The sequence below is a fragment of the Elephas maximus genome, chromosome 16 (assembly GCF_024166365.1).
Source record: "Elephas maximus indicus isolate mEleMax1 chromosome 16, mEleMax1 primary haplotype, whole genome shotgun sequence".
NCBI classification, from domain to species: Eukaryota; Metazoa; Chordata; class Mammalia; order Proboscidea; family Elephantidae; genus Elephas; species Elephas maximus.
Genome location: NC_064834.1, coordinates 60904142 through 60920788, shown reverse-complemented (window position 1 = coordinate 60920788; position 16647 = coordinate 60904142). Strand labels below are relative to the sequence as shown.

Genomic DNA, 16647 nt, shown 5'->3' with positions numbered 1-16647 from the left:
AGAGAGGAAACATTTTATCAGCTAAATTGGAGGCTGGAAAACTCCAGCCTGCTGCATGTTTTTTTTAAATAAAGGTTTATTGGAGTACAGTCATGCCCATTTGTTTACATCCTGGCTATGGCTGCTTTTCCACTATAGAAGGCAGAGTCGAACAGTTGTGACAGAGAACATACAGCACGTGAAGCCTACAAGAGTTACTATATGCCCTTTATTAAAAAAAAAAAAAAAAAAGCCAACCCCTGAGCTAAATTATCTTTATTTATGTTTTTCAGAGTTTAAGCATCCATTTTAAAATCATCTTGCTTCATCCATTGTAAGAATATCATCTAGTTTTACAAATATTTCACACTCACAGGGGAAATTATAGAACTTGGCATCTATAAACTTTCCTCAACTTTGGAAAGTCTGCCCCTAATAATGCATGAATTAGGAAAAAAACCCTAAATCCAAGCTCAAAGATATTTTCAAAGAAGTTCTCTCAATTAATTAAAACGAAATTTAAACCCAGTACTGCCCCCTAATGGTCATCTCTTAGAAATGAAGTTCCTTTGTAAACTAAATTTACAAATTCATTTTTTTTGGTACCAAAAGTTTCCTGAAATCCTTATCCTTATTCTGATCTCCCGCATGTATACTAGGTTTTTCCGCAAAGGAAACCCATCTCCAAGAATATTTGCTTAAGTAAAATTTTAACTAGATATACAGTATAATCTCCTTCTATAACTAGACTAAAATAGTTTCTGAAACAATATCTTTCTTAGAAAGTCTCTCCTGCCCTCAATATTGAAAATCAAAAAGAAAGAAAAAGGGTGTCTACCCAAGTCTTAGCTGTACCTTAAGCAAAGGGAGACAGACACCTTGTCTTCCAGGTGTCATGGAGAAGATTCCAGAGCTGGTTCTTTATCCTAAAGGATACTGTCACCACAGGTCATTCCCGCTTTCCAGATATCCATCAGTTTCTTCACTCTTGAGGTGAGTTATTAGAAAAATAAAATCTTCAAAATAAAAAGTCAATGTTTTATCCCAAATCTGCTCATACCAAAACATGAATTCACCATGGCTAGATTTTTATTACAAACTAGAAGGACCATCTTTTCCCTAAAAACTCACAGAAATGTACATTAGGGCCACATAGGATCTGGCACACAGATGGTACTGGGTAATTTTAGAAGTCTGAATCTCTATGGGTAAAATACTCACTTCTTTTTCATCTTCTCTAAGCCTTAGTTTTGTTATCTAAAAAACGGGGATGATATCGTCTACTTTTTGGGATGCTGGGAAGGCCAAATAATACAGGAAAACTACTTAGCATGATCTTTAGTACGCAGAAGGAATCAACAAATGATAAATATTACCAATCGGCTCTTCAGTTAAAAAAAAAAAAAAAAACGCCAATTATTGAAGGACGCATTATATTACCACTCACAGTCCCAAGGAGTCACTTTCTCACATGCTTCCTTCTGAGATCATGCCTTAAAAATTTCTAATGTGCTCCTCATTGCTATGACGGTGTCACAGCTGGTGGTATCTGTATTTGTGAAATGGGACCTCCAGGACCTGCTAAGACAATGACGTCAAGAGCATCCTAGTGAGGAGAAAGATGAGCAATAAAGGATAAGGAATGTCCTCTCTTCCAACTTCTGGGTACTTCACAACAAACATGGTGGTGCCTACAGACCAAGAAAACGGAAGTTGGATGCAATCACTGGAAACAGCCTGAATCATTAGGTCTATTCCACCCTCTAGTGGCCACAAAGAAGACTATTCTTTTAAAATCCTGGTTTTGCCAACAGTACAAGCTGGGTATGTTAGGATGTATATATCACTCTTGATTAAAAAACTAATAACAACCAGCTTATCTTTGTGTGTTTTATGCCCAGGTCAAAAAGAACGAACGTTAAGAGAAGCCAATGCTTTCGCAATTTTGCCCATTCAGTCTTTATTTCCTGATGAATGAAAATACTGATCAATGGAGGAAAAGGCACAGGCTTTTTACCCACGCTATACTGACTCTCAAGTGAGAGCTGCGGATAATCGTCTTTGTTGCTTTATTGAAGGAAATTTTAAAACAAGCATCTTTCTTAAAACAGCACTTTGCACCACAGGGCTATTTACAAGCCAAAGTAATAATTAAATATGCCCGAGACTATGAATCTATTCTTCTCTGCCCAAACCCTTCATTTTTATAATGGGTAATTATAGTAAAAATTTTGATTAACCAGAACCCTCAATTAACATGATTTTCCTTCTTGTACTCTATTTTTAGGACAAAGTGGAAAAAAAATCATCAGAAACTTTTATTCATGTGAGGGATTTAGTCTGAAAATCTTCTCCGACGGTTATGCTGCAGTAAGTAGGAAAAACCCAGAACAGAAATTACACTCACATCATGATTGCTACTAAACAGGAAATTCACGTAACTGGACAAGAGCTGGAAGGGAATTAAAAAAAAAAAAAAGTTACTGTGGTGGGATTGTGAATTATTCCCTATTCCTTCTGTTATCTTTTTTTGTTATATTGTTATTTGCACAAGAAACAAATAAAAACCAAAGTGGGGGATAATGTGTGAATTCAGCACACATTCTACAACATCGTCTATTCTTTCACATTGATAAATTTGAACAGAAAAACTGAGACAGAATCAGAATGGCAAGTCCTTAAAGACATTTAGAGCTCAGAGATGCTGTAAAGGTCCTCATTGCCTGTCAAGACAAAAAATGGGTCACTTGGGAAATATTTTCTCTACTATAGGCTGAAACAAGAAAATATTTATACAGTTCATTTTCAACTAATTTGAAAATAAGTTTATCAGGACATTCCTTATTCAGAAGCACTCATCTTACGTAGTCAAGGTTTCACCGAAGGATAAAACTCAGCATACCAGAGAGTAATCAGGCTAAGGAACCACCCCTGAATTGAAAGCTCCACATCAAATCCATCTATTTAAAATACTGTTTATTTGTGATTTAACATTAATTAGCATTACATCTAAGAGCAATATCAGATAACATTTAGACATTTTTCCACAGGACACAGAGGTTCATTGGCTCATTCTTTATGCCAAAGCAAGTAAATAGAGGCATTAGCAAAAGGTGCAAATAGTTCACTGTTGCGTTTAAAAAATATTTATGCACATTGCATTCATTTAGATATATATATATTTTAAAAAGTTATGGAAAAGCATAGTTCACAGGTTACTGCTTCTACATACGTTGTAATACAACATAAATGATGTAGAACATAAAAAAATAACAGAGTTAAGCAACTGAAAGTTTCCTCTAAGAGATTAAAACACTGATTCTAGTAGTCAGATCTAGAAGGACATTTCCAGGTTCCGTTTCAACTTGGCATTCATTATCATACTCACACAGCCCCAGAACACACTGTAATCAATGTCAGGTTTTTTTGCAAGCCAGCTTACCCTCTTGAAACATTTTGAATTATTTTTACCCACTAGCCACTTTGGATCACTGATTTTACACTGATCTGTGACATCACTTGGGAGAAAGGAGGGGAGGGACTATGTTAAGCCTAGGTTAAATCTATATTTACATTAGAAAAAGTTAACTGAAAAGATAAAAAGATTTGTAAAAATCAAAAAGCGGTAGTTTTCTCAGTGGTGGGATTGGACCCACTGATTTCTTCTAGTGCTGCCCTCTAAAGATATACACATTAGAAGGATGTGACCCTTTTAAAACTCAACTATCAACCAAGAAATACATTGATTTTGGCAAAGAAGCAGAATTTTAGAAATGTAGGACATGTTTCCAACAAATCACACTTCAAATCCCATAGTGAATACGAGTCATCATCAAACTAGAACCCTTCTGTTCATGTCCCATCTTTTGTTCCCTTAAAATTCTCACTTCCCCTCTCATTTTTTCCCTTGCATCTGGTTACCTTATGAGATTTTCTCCATTCATTAGCAATACTAAGAGAAAAATACATTGTAAGATTCAGATATGGATCCAGTTATACTTTTTATGAGCTCTAATCCCCTTTTGATAGCAATTCCCTGGATTCTTAAATTACACTTACATATGCTCAGTGCCTTGAATATGCTCTACTATTTAATGATTGGCTAATATGCTTATGACGCTTTTAAACTGAGTGGTATACAAACATCTCAACATACAAAAATTGTTTTTGCTGGAGTTAAACTAAATAACTCATGTTATGTGTACAAAATCCCCTTTGTTGAAAAATAAGGGGCTTTCTAAACTAATAAAAAAGGAAGTTTTCAAAAATTATAGTTTACTAAAATGACCTTTTTTTTTTTTTTTTTGGCAAAGTTACTTCAGGTGAGAAATTTTATACAATGAGTAAAATTCCAAATGAATCTTTTCTTACTTTTTTAAAAAAATATTATGTGCCAGTGTATACTAATGCTATAGATTCTTGTCTTAGAAGCTCTTAAAGCATTCTGTTAATACCCATTACAACAATGGGGACCCACAAGGTACAGTCAAAAATCATGATATAAAAAAAGTTATAATCTGATTACCAAGTGAAGCAGTTGCTGAGAAATCAAAATTCTCTCGCTTGCTCACTGGTAATTTGTTTCCAACAGATATTATGGAGAAGGCCGAAAGTAATTCAGACAGATACCTGTTTCTGGTAAACTATAACAACACCTCGTGAGGGCAAAACTAATTAAAACAGCAATTTTTAAAAAATTCAAAGCCATTTCTGGATACATAAAATGAGAGATGAATTTGAAAGTTTTTTCATAATGTTTTTCTTTTAGTAAAACCTCTTTCCAGTTCTTAAAGTCCAGTTTGCTATATTCCCCCTCATCTGATCTACCACTGCATTTTAACAATCACCTTAAATGTGGTATTTAAATGTGCAACGTCACATGGTAATAATAATAATTAGAAAAAAAAACTTTACTTAGGCTTCAACTTTCTCCTTTTTTTTGTTCTTTTTCAGAAAAGAGGGAGTGCGGAATTTCTTCTTTTTCTTAGACGGTGACTTTGAAGGTGAGCCTTCAGGTGACAGGACTTCTTCAATTTTTTCCGGAGACTTAATGGTAATCTCGATGTTTTCTATGGTCGTGCTTGTAGTTAACCTACTCACTCGCTTTGCAAGCTCATTTTCAACATCATGCATATCATCCTGGCCATTCACTACCATGACCGGCACTTCCACGGAGATGAAGCTCTTGGAAAACAGCTCATGGTTTTCTACAAAATGGGATTTTTTTCCTTGTTATTTATATAGTTAGCATCTCTGCTTAATTTTACAAAACTGAAACGTTTTAGCAATGTACTAAGGCATTATTTTAATTCCAATGAAGACAGACGTTATTTTAATAGACCATGGATTTATTAGCATGAAGCTAATTTTCACAAATGATGGAGGGGAACAAAGTTGTCAGATCAAAGGGTGCAAGCCAGGTAACTTCAGTTTGATTACATGACCGTTCCATTGTAAATTAAGTCAACATATATGAGGAAGACAATTTATATTTTTCTTTCATTTTAGGATCATTTGGCAACCGAAATATAAAAGATTTTATGCTTTTGATTGGAAGCTTTATGACAAATCGATTTTAATTCCACAAAATCTTCAGAACTGTGGGTTGGCCAAAGTCCAGATTAAGGTAAGTCTATACAAATGTTGAACAAAAGTAGCACCCTATTCAATAAAAATAAACACATAAAATGATTGGGAGATTTAAGTAAAATCCATGGCAAATTTACTTAGTCAAGTGTTCCGTTTCCTTACATGAAAACAAATGACAAAGGAGCAGACTCACACGACTAACTCAGTGAATGCTACGGGAAATTACATTGAATACCTTCTAATTTTTCAGGGACATTTTGCGGTGACTGAGTTTGAGAATGAATTTGTGAAACAGATGAAGCGTCATCTGAGAATACTTCCTCCTCAGTATCTGTTGGATAAGAGTTTAGTTAAAAGCCATGCAAAATAAAACATACAGAGAAGCCTAAGAGGTCAGGGAGGTTAGTGCGTACACCAAATGCCTGCATACACAGATGATGAACTCTTTAGCAATTAGCTGAGCATGCTAACAGTTACCTCAGACAACAATAATTATTCATTATGAGGATGTTAATGGGCTACAATCTCTGGCAGCTAGGAGTAACTTTACATACAGGGTTAACAAAGGAAGCAGGGCTACTGGCGGCCCAGGCAAATAATACGTATGCATTTAGCTTTTGCTAGTACATTTAGAAAACCAAAATATATTAAGCAGTGAGATAAAAAGATTTATAAGCCTCTCCAATGTTGCTACATTAATCAGGCAGGACGCTGATTTTTTGAACACAGAATTTTTGAACAACATCCAATTAGCAATTTCTGTCAGAGCAATATTAGTGGGCTGTTTCAGAAAGTCATAATGAATGTGGGAGAATTTAAAAAGTTGTATATAAAAGATGATGATTCTAGGGTGCAATGTTTGTTACCTGGCATCTTTAGGCTTTCAAAAGATAGGAGATGAAAGAGGAACATTTCACAAAAGATAAAAAACAGAGAAAGCTGGCAACCGTATGTTATAATAAACAAACTCAGTCATACCACTTAAAGCATTTAGTGTAATCATATTAATGAGTCAAGATGACTCCCTCTTGTGACAATGGCACTAACGCACTAATAAAAACTGTTCCTTGGATGATCCTGCATATTACTAACATGGATAAAAATTCTTTACTGGCTTCCCTTTTGCCTTGGGTAAACATTTAAGAAGAAGCTTTTCAACTGTATGCTGTGGATGATGTATGTAAAGCAGGGGCTCTAACTCCAACCCCTCTCCCTGCCCCCGTCTCCTTCCCCAATGTGCATCACACACAGTTAAGTAGGTATTTTCCAGGTGGTTCATGAAATGTCTGGGGCTCTTCCAAAGACCCAAGATTGAGAACCCCTGCTATAAAGACTTTCTTATTCTAGAGAAAAAGAAAGCTAGTATTCAATAAGCTGGGATGTTTTCACTGACGTATCTTAAATAAAATCCTAACAAACTATTCATTAAAGGTTCTGAACTCAGAAACTCAATTTCACTAGAATGCCAAGTGCTTAAAGGAAGGTCTAGCAGTTTGCTTTACATTTTGATTTTGAAATTACAATATTGACACCTCAAGGACACCCAGGAATGAGATTTTATTAAGCGTTAAAGGCACACACTTGTAAATCTATAGTTATTCCAAAATAAGAAGCTAAAAAAATGCCATCTACTATGAAATGTTTCAATCTATGAATGTATCTCTATCTATTTTGGCTAATACAGAAGACTTGGGTATAAAATAACTAGCCTTCAAACTACTTTCAAAGGAAAGAAAAAGTGTTCAGTGTCAACATCTCAGTTAAAGGACTGGGAGAGAAGAAACAGAACAAGCGATTACAAAAGGAAAAAAAATTTAAACACTGGCTGCTTTCCTCAATCATCCAAATCAAGGTGTTCCCATTGTTAGGAGGTGTGACTATGCTAGGTTTAAACTAAAAATTAACTAACCTTCCAGGCCTTGTTGTTTACGCTCGATTGTCTTCTTATACTCTTCAAGCTCTCCTTCTGTGAGATGGCTGAAGGGGTTGGGAGGGGCTGGCGGGGCATGATCATCATCTTCAAACTGCATGGTCTTGCAGAGAAAAAAGTTTATCTGTTACCAAGAGTTTGGTAACAAAAAAATGTCTGCCTATCCTTATCCATGTATCTATGTTCTTTGTGTGTGTATGTGTACATATACATATATAATACTTTATATATACCCCATATACACATATACACACACATATGCTCACACATAAATATATATATATCACAACAATCATAAGATACGATAAAGCAATGTGGTTTTTAAAAATACTCTTATCAAATTAACGCTCTTAGACTTTTGATCCAAAGGAATATAATTTCCAGCTATGTTTCCTTAAAAAGCCTATATAAGTCACTTTTTTTTTTTATTGTACTTTAGATGAAGGTTTACAGAACAAACTAGTTTCTCATCAGTCAGTACACACATTTTTCTATGACATAGTTTTAATAACCCTTTTTAAAAATATAGAAAACTAAGCCAAGTTCTACTAAGCATTATATAATTAAGAAATATCTTTAAAAAACCAAGAATTGCTCTATTTCAAAAAGTCTTTTGGTTAAGAGCTCGGCTGCTAATAAAAAGGTTGGCAGTTCGAATCTACCCCCCACTCCTTGGAAACCCTTTCGGGCAGTTCTACTCTGTCCTTTGGGTTTCTATGAGTCAGAATCGACTCGACGGCAACATGTTTTGTACAAAAAGCTCAGATAAAGGAAACTGTACCTGGGGAACTTTTTAAAATTTGCTATGAAAACAAACTTGTTGCTATTTTCTCCAGGAAAAGAATTATTGGGACTTTCAATGCAATTGGCAGATTGAACCCATGCATTATTTCTGATCCCTCCCAAAGCCCCACTAAAATAACAGCAAAGGGACAGCAAGAAAGATGGTATAAACATTTAAGGACAAAATTCAGTAATGAGAGTGGAGACAACAGAGGATGAAAAATGTTAATGCATTTTTGGAAGACGGAAAGCAGGTGGAAGAGTAGGAAGTAGAGCCAAAAAAGCTGAAGCTTAAGTCCTGTATAAAATCAAACCCACTGCTGTCATGCTGATTCCGACTCTCAGAGACCCCATAGGACAGAGAAGAACTGCCTCATAGGGTTTCCAAGGCTGTAAATCTTTACAGAAGCCACATCTTTTTCCCATGGAGCAGCTAGTGGGTTCGAATCACTGACCTTTTGGTTAACAGCAAACCCTTTAACTACTGCGCCACCAGGGCTCCCTGAGTCCTGCACAGAAGGATGCAAATGAGAAGGAGGATGCCTGTTTGTCTTGTACAGAGCCTGGTAAGGCTCAGAAACTGGAGACATCAGGTACCACTGAGGATGGTGGTCAGGGAAAAAGCTGCAACAGGGGCAAGCTGAAAGTCAGAAGAAGGAACAGACAGATTTCTAGTCCCCTTCCAACTCCACACTGCCAAGCATTTACCTATCTCCCACCCTTGCAGAAGACTAAAGGTTTATTCTTTAGAAAAACTGATTAGGGGACACAAAACACAGATGAGGGCTCCTAGAACAATGGTGGGAGACTGGCAGGAGACTGGAAAATTCTTTTCTGGATAACTTAAATGGCCCCAGATAAAAAACTATAGATATTTACACCTGGGGATCCCCCAGAGAAACAGCCTAGTCCACATCCAGTCATTATACAGGGAAGCGCATCAATCCCCAAGCTCTGTACACACCCAGAGCTTCTGACCAGCCTTCACTTGCTCATTCTGAAATATAAACAGACTGCCACAAATTACCAGACATTTGAGGAAAGCTCCAACATGGAAGACAGAGACCAAAACAATAAAGGAAAAAGGAACTCACAGAAACAGACAAGGAAGGATACTGAAAAAAATTTAAAGCTGATTCCCTTAGAAAGAGCAGAGAAAATATTGTATCCATGCGGCAAAGACCAAGATGTTATAAAAAGGGAACATTCAGAGAATAAAAAAAATTAATATCAAAATAAAAACTCCAATGAACTGGCTAGAAAATAAAGTCAAGAAAATCTCTTAGAAAGTAGGACAAAAAGACAAAGAGGTGAAAAACAGGAAAGAAAAAAGATCAATGGCTAAGTCAAAGAGGTCTGACATCCAAACTAACAGGATATCCTAAAACAAACAAGAAAGAAATTGGAGGGTGAAAAACTACTGAAATAACGAAAAAAAAAAAAAAAAATTCCCAGATCTGAAAAGATATGACTTAGCAGATTAAAAGAAGTTGCTAAATGCTAAGAACAAGAGTTAAAAAGAGATCTCCAAAGCACACCACCATAAAATTTCAGAATAGCAGGGATGAAGAAAAGGTCTGAAAGAAAACAAAAACAAAACTGAGTCACATACAGAAGTACAAGGATCACAACGCCCTCCTACTTCTCAACAACAGCATGGAGTTAGAGGAAAACGGAGCAACGCTTTTCATATTCTGGGGGAAAATTATTTCCCAATTAGAATCCTACACCGCCTATGCACGTGTGGAGAAGGACATCATGCTTGGTAAAGTAGAAGGTCGGCGAAAAAGAATAAGACCCTCAGCGAGATGAACCGACAGAGTGGCTACAACCACCGGCTCAAGCATAACGACCCCGAGCACGGCGCTGGACTGGGCAGTGTTTTGTCCTGTTGTACACAGGGTCGCTATGAGCCAGAAGCGACTCAGTGGCACCTAAAAACATCAACAATGCACACCTGAGAGTAGGATAAAGACATTTTCAGACTGCTATCTCCTAGGTGTCCTTCTCAGGGAGTTATTAGAGGATGTGTTCCATTATAAAGGAGTAAATCAAGAAAGCAAAGACACGCACTACAGGAAACAGGATGCAGCACGGGCGAGAAGCACAGGAATGTTCAGGAGGAGCCTGTGCAGCTGGTCTGGAGAGCAACCAGTCCAGATTTGGACCAGAATGAGAGGGGCTGGAACTGAGAGATTACCTCTTACCTGTGACCCTATGGAAAATAGTAGTAAGAGGGACTTTATATTTCTATAGAAAAGTTTGGGAAAAACTAGTAGTTGTTGTTAGGTACCCTCGAGTAGATTTTGACTCCTAGCAGCCCCATGTGACAGAGTAGAACTGCCTCATATAGTTTCCTAGGCGGTTATCCTTACGGGAGCAGATCTCCAGGTCTTTCTCCCAAGGGGCCACGGGGTGGGTTTGAAGCACCAGCCTTTCTTTCAGTTAGCAGCCGAGTGCGTGACTATTGTGCTACCAGGGGCAGGGACCCAAAATACCTATGCAATGAAAAAAGGAGATAGTCATTAACTCCCAAGTTGTAAAAGAGAGGACTTGTAATAATGCGATACTATCTGGCTCAGCAGTAAATGTTCAATAATATAAACACTGAAAGCTGATTTGATTAAAAAAACTGTGCTCTAACTTTACTGGGAGAATGGGGAGAAGGAAAAAGAGAAGCAGTGTGAACAGGCTAAATGCCTGTCTCCTGTAATAGGAAGTCACCACTATCTTTCACCAATACTTTACTCCCCCCACTGTCACATCTCTGAAATTGAGATTCATCTTATAACGGATGGCTTCCTACAAGTATAATTGGAAGTGTTTTCTCTCTTTTAGTTATGCATAAAATAATGGCACTTCTTATAATTCATGACATAGATCTGATCAAATACAGCAGAGATCTAAAATGGCTAAACCAAGAAAAATCAGAATAAAGGTGCTCTTGGATACTGGGAAGCCCCTGGGAATTGGAGAATTGGCATTTGAAAGTCTTGTGGATTATTTGACTTTTTAACTTGTGCTTATATTACTTTAGTAAAAATAAATATTTACATTAAAAAGTAAAGACATTACTGTGGCACACTAAAAACAAAGATCATACTGCTTCACACACTTACAGAAGGAGGCTTATCCACAACAATGCCAGCAAGCAACTGAGACTGTGGTCCTGCTGTTTTCAAGTCATACCGGTTTTGCTCCCGAATCTGAATTAAAAAAAAAATAATAATAACAAGGGCAACTAGGCAGATGGCCTTTATTTTTTCTTTTCCTCAAAGCTTACTATGTGATCATCTCACAGTAAGTCAAGAGTCTCTTCAATTCCCACTTCCATAAAGCCCTCTCTTACTGTCCTAACAACTCACATTAATCTCCTCCACTCCTGTAGGCATGTGATTTCCTATCATATTGTTAGAGAGCTACCCTTTTCACTAAATACCAGGGCATTTAAGGTAGAAATATGTTTAATACTTCTTCCCCGTGCCTAGCCTAACTCTGACTAGCAGAGTCAAATTCTTCTGTGTTCAGAATCATAAGTTTTGAATTCAATTGCCAGTGATTTAAACATAAACCAGCATAAAAATGTATCCCCTGGCCAGAGAAGATCATGTCTTACCTTATTTCTCTTTTCTAGTACCTCGTTTGGGTTTGTGTTTAAAGGAACAAACTGATTTGGATCTTCGATTTTGATAGGTGTGCCGCTACTCACTTTAGAAGAGTCCTCTGCTTTCATCCACTAAAGAAAAAAAAAATATTCTAGAATGAAGCTCTGTGTTAAGAAAACAAAGTAAGTGCTCCACAGCTGTTTACTGACTCATGGTGGGGGGTGTGGGGCAGGCATACATTGCCATTCTTCAACAAACTTCAATAAGCAGTATCTTAGTCAATTAGTCTATATTTCACACTAGTTAGAAAAAGACTCACAATCAACATCCACTTTAAAAAATGTCATAACTATTCACATGAATACTCAAACTGCTAATTAAACTTTATCCTCTTGGCATTTTTTAATATGATACTGAAAATATTTCAAATACAGACACAGAGCATGATCCCCCACTAACTCCCGTTCAGAGTTCTGTCTCCTGCACTGAAGCTTCATCAATTGATGATGACCAAGGAGCCACAGAAGAGTACTCAAGAAATCTAAGATTTGGTTTTCCAAACTTCACTTTTCATTTTAGGCTGACAGAAAAGGTCACGCTCCCATACTACACTTTAGAAGAAGAACAATCTGGTAGTATATAGTATCATGGAAACCCTGGTGGCGTAGTGGTTAAGTGCAATGGCTGCTAACCAAAGGGTCGGCAGTTCGAATCCGCCAGGCGCTCCTTGGTAACTCTATGGGGCAGTTCTACTCTGTCCTATAGGGTTGCTATAAGTCAGAATAGACTCAACAGCAATGGGTTTGGTTTTTTTTTTGATATAGTATTATAGAGTGACAAAGTTGGAATGGCCTTATATAATTCTTGTCATTTGCCCCACATCATAACCCTTAAAAAAGGCTAGCATTCATCAAGATTAATGATGGATTCCCACTAAGCTCTGTCAATAAACTTAATTCAGAGAAGCTTATGACTTTAATTTAGGATGTTCCTTGCCTGGGAGACAAGAATTCTTCATGACTAGGAAGAAAACACTTTGATGCCTAGGCATTTATTTCCATATTGAATGTTATTGATTTGTTTGATAGTATAAATTAATGTTGAGTATCTGAAAGATATTTGGTGATAAGCACCCCAAAACCAAATCAAACCAAACCTGAAGCAAAATGCTGAAAAAGATGAGACAATCCATTTCTCCACCTACAAGGTCTCTCCATGGGCAGTAATTCATACAACTTGCGCACTATTAGGTGTTGATAACTTTTATAGTTCTAACTAAGTGGCACAATATAAACCATAAAGCAGTATCATAAACAAAGAAACAGAAGTCACTGCAGTCAAGTTGATTTCCTCCTCATAGCAACGCTACAGGACAGAGTAGAACTGCCCCAAAGGGTTTCCTGGGAGCAGCTGGTGGATTCAAACTGCTGACTTTTTGGTTAGCAGCCAACTGCTTAACCACTGTGCCACCAGGGCCCCTTTAATTAAGTGGCACAATATAAACTACAATGCAGTATCATATAGTGGGTAAAAACTGGGCTCCATTCAGAGTTAGACTGCCTGCATTCAAATCCTGACTTCACCATTGAAACGTGATTAGTTAAGCCCCTCTGCCTCAGTTTTCTCATAATGTAAAATGGGGGAGAAACAGGCATCCACTTCATAGAATTAGATTAGATAATTCATGTATAGCACTTAGAACATAACAAATTTAATACCTAATAATTGATAGTGACATTATTATTAATATTGTACTTCTCCAGTTTTTGACACAGAACATTCAATTCATGAGTAACCAGACAGAATATTTAGTAGAAGCAAACTACATAAAAAAGTGGCCTACTGTGATTTTGGTCCTGGGGCTGGTTTCCCCATTCCGAGACTCCTCAGGCACATTCACTTTCATGTATGTATTTGGTGAGTTCAGCCATCTTGTCTTTTCACGCTGCTGTCTCTGTGCCATGTATTTGAGAGGAGAGAGTGGCACTGTATCGTCTTCAAAAGAAAAGGCAGTCACAGTTGCTGGGATTTCCACATCGCTCTTGTGCCTAGGCTTCTCTCGAATGAGAGGATGCCTGTAGGCGTAGCCTGTTCTATATCCCTAAGAGAAGGAAAATTCACATTTGAATTAATTAAACCTGTACCAAGAGATCATTTGGATTTTAATTCTTTAAACAAATGATTCAAGACTCCTTTGTTAAAAAACAAATAAGGGGGAAAAAACCTTTTGAGCCCCACATAACCTCCATGTAACACCAGGGTTGAAATGAAGCAAATTTCAATTTCTGGTTAAAAAGGATTCCAGCTGACACAGCCATTTCCACTCATACAACTGTTCCTGACAAAGGTAATTACAAAACTGCTGACCAGAAACATTTTTCTACCTATAAAATGGCTTTCTGGGAACCAAATCTCAGGCCTCATTCAAGTCTGTTCCTGACACCTCATGAAAGAGGACAAAGTCTAAGATAAGATGACCTTAGAATGTTCCACTTTGTGATTCTTAAAACTTGGTTAAATAACACTGGAATGCCTTCCTAATGGCAAATTCTGTTCCTGGAGTGATAAGGAGCATATCCCAAAACCAAGGAAAGATGAGAGCTTCTCTAAAATCTGAAGACATGAAATTCAGGTTTATGTTCAACTTTTCACCTACCAAATTGTCCAAAGTCCTCATCAGCCCTTCAAACTCGACCTCGCCGACCTTCCATTTTTGATGAGAACCCATATTCACACCTCCTCCTCCAGACGCTGCTACTATGTGAGTGAACGCTTTATATTTTTGAAGATCCAGCACAAGCAGATTGTCTACTCCCCCTGCCCCTGCTAACGCACGCACCTGCAATGAGCGATAAGATACACAGAGGCACAAGACTGTAAGGCCATAATGAGTATTTTACTTTCAAAAAGGCACAATTTCAATTCTGCAAAAATCCTTAATGCTTGTTCAGGCTGCTAATGACAAAGAAAAGGCCACACACTCTTATGAAAGAAGTATCTTTTCCAACTATCCGAAAAAGATGCCTTTCAGGTCTCTGATTCTCGTCAACGGAAAGCAGATTTCTAGTCATACCATTTAAAATATTTCAAGAAACTGAACTCTCTTGCCTGTTACAATAACGAGACTGTAGAATCATCGGGAATTGCGTAACTTCATGAAATTTCTGACACTGCTTTTATAAAAGTGGCTGCATCTGTTCCTTGATAGTTGCAGGATGCCTTTGTTTCTCCTCTTTCTGCAGCTTATTAGCCCCACCACCAGAGGGTGAGAACAGAGAGATGTGCAACTGTACTATCTTAATCCTTTCATGCCCCAAGGTACATACAGTGACTATGAACTTTTTCAGCCTCTCGGGTTTATTGGGAGGCTGCAGTACCATTGACAGTGCGTGCTTCAACAAAGTAGGGCCTTTACGACTGTTGGAGACTGAAGAAATGGGTGCATACTGCAAATTACTGTTTTTACTGGGTATTGTATGAAGCATCTGAATTTTTGGTAGAAAAAACTGAAATTCTGAAAATTTTTATTTGTTATATGTATCAGGTATAACTAGTGGTACTTCAAATGTACCACTAAACACTTAGGGTAGGCTTGTGGCAGGGGACAAGAAAAAAAATCCATACTACATACCAAAAGTTCAGATACACTCAATGATTCAGGATGTTTCCATTAATGAAAACACACGGTATCAACAAAAAATTGAAAGCAGAAAATAATTGGGTAAGGATTGTGGGAAAAATTGTTTCTGAGGCACTTAGGTGTGTAGGTCCGTGACTTTCATTTTTCCTTCCTCCTATTCTCAAGAGATAATTGTGTTGACCTTTTTTACGTAAGTAGAGAACTTCTCTTAAGAAACAAAACAAAAAGCTTTAGAAATAAGTAAAAACAAAACCCAACTAGGCAAGCAAATAACAAAGCAATTAAAAAAATTTTTTTTCCTACCTGAATCTCACAGGCTATTTGCACATTAAAAATATAATGAAAAGCCTCCTCAACTGTTTCTCCAAGTGCTACCACACCATGATTCCTGAGTACCAGCACCTAAAATAGAATCCCAAAGCAATCACTTTAAATAACTGTCATAGCTCACACCATTTTCATCAACAGCAGCAGCAACGAAAATACCTCCTGAGATAGAAACTCTACTACATACCTTACAACTTGGCCCCAGAACTTTCTGCAGTTGAATTCTTTCCTCCTGTTCATCAAGTGACCCTTGGTAGTCATAATAAGCGACATCTCCCAGGATCAGGGACTCTTGAGAAATTGGAAGGATCCCACACTTCATGGAGGATACCTATTTGAATGGGTTCATATCAACATGACCCATTTACTTACTAAGCAGACATTCACAGGGACCTGATTTTTTAGTCCACCCAGGAAGCACTGGCCCATTCATTGTGTTCACCACTCCAGCCCATCCTCCTACTTTGGTTCTGGGGCAGGGGGCGGGGAGGACTTAGGAGATACAATCCAATTTAAATGCTGTGTCAAATATTATGAAAGAGTCCAGTGGACTCAGTGATCCAATTACTAAACTGATTAGTTCAAAAATCCAAATACCACCTTTCTAGTTGTTTCCTAGAATGGTAGCATTTGGTTCAAAGGGGCTTTTGCTTTCTGAGTATACAGAGGATTAGTATTTCAAATATGATTTTGAATGGCAGGGTCTGATGGAATGCAGACACGAAAGCATCATGTCAGGAAAGCTATGAAAATAATACATTTCCCAGAGTCGTTGCTGGTTTTAGCCCCCCACT

The 16647-nt window shown here is 37.5% G+C and overlaps 1 protein-coding gene across 9 annotated transcripts in view; it reads right to left on the bottom strand.

The window, feature by feature from the left end:
- Positions 1 to 2938: 2938 nt before the first annotated feature.
- The window catches only part of ADD3 (adducin 3), a 143544-nt gene continuing 129835 nt past the window's right edge, over positions 2939 to 16647 (bottom strand). For 8 of the 9 annotated variants that reach the window (XM_049856004.1, XM_049856006.1, XM_049856007.1 and 5 more), the window contains 9 exons: positions 16041 to 16184; positions 15830 to 15928; positions 14543 to 14725; positions 13730 to 13987; positions 11898 to 12017; positions 11401 to 11487; positions 7478 to 7601; positions 5804 to 5899; positions 2939 to 5186 (listed from right to left, as the gene is read on the bottom strand). In XM_049856004.1, coding sequence (XP_049711961.1) covers positions 4894 to 5186; positions 5804 to 5899; positions 7478 to 7601; positions 11401 to 11487; positions 11898 to 12017; positions 13730 to 13987; positions 14543 to 14725; positions 15830 to 15928; positions 16041 to 16184 — 1404 coding nt within the window. In that variant the 3' untranslated portion in view covers positions 2939 to 4893. The remainder of the gene's footprint in view (positions 5187 to 5803; positions 5900 to 7477; positions 7602 to 11400; positions 11488 to 11897; positions 12018 to 13729; positions 13988 to 14542; positions 14726 to 15829; positions 15929 to 16040; positions 16185 to 16647) is intronic. The other variant, XM_049856010.1, reaches the window with a different exon arrangement.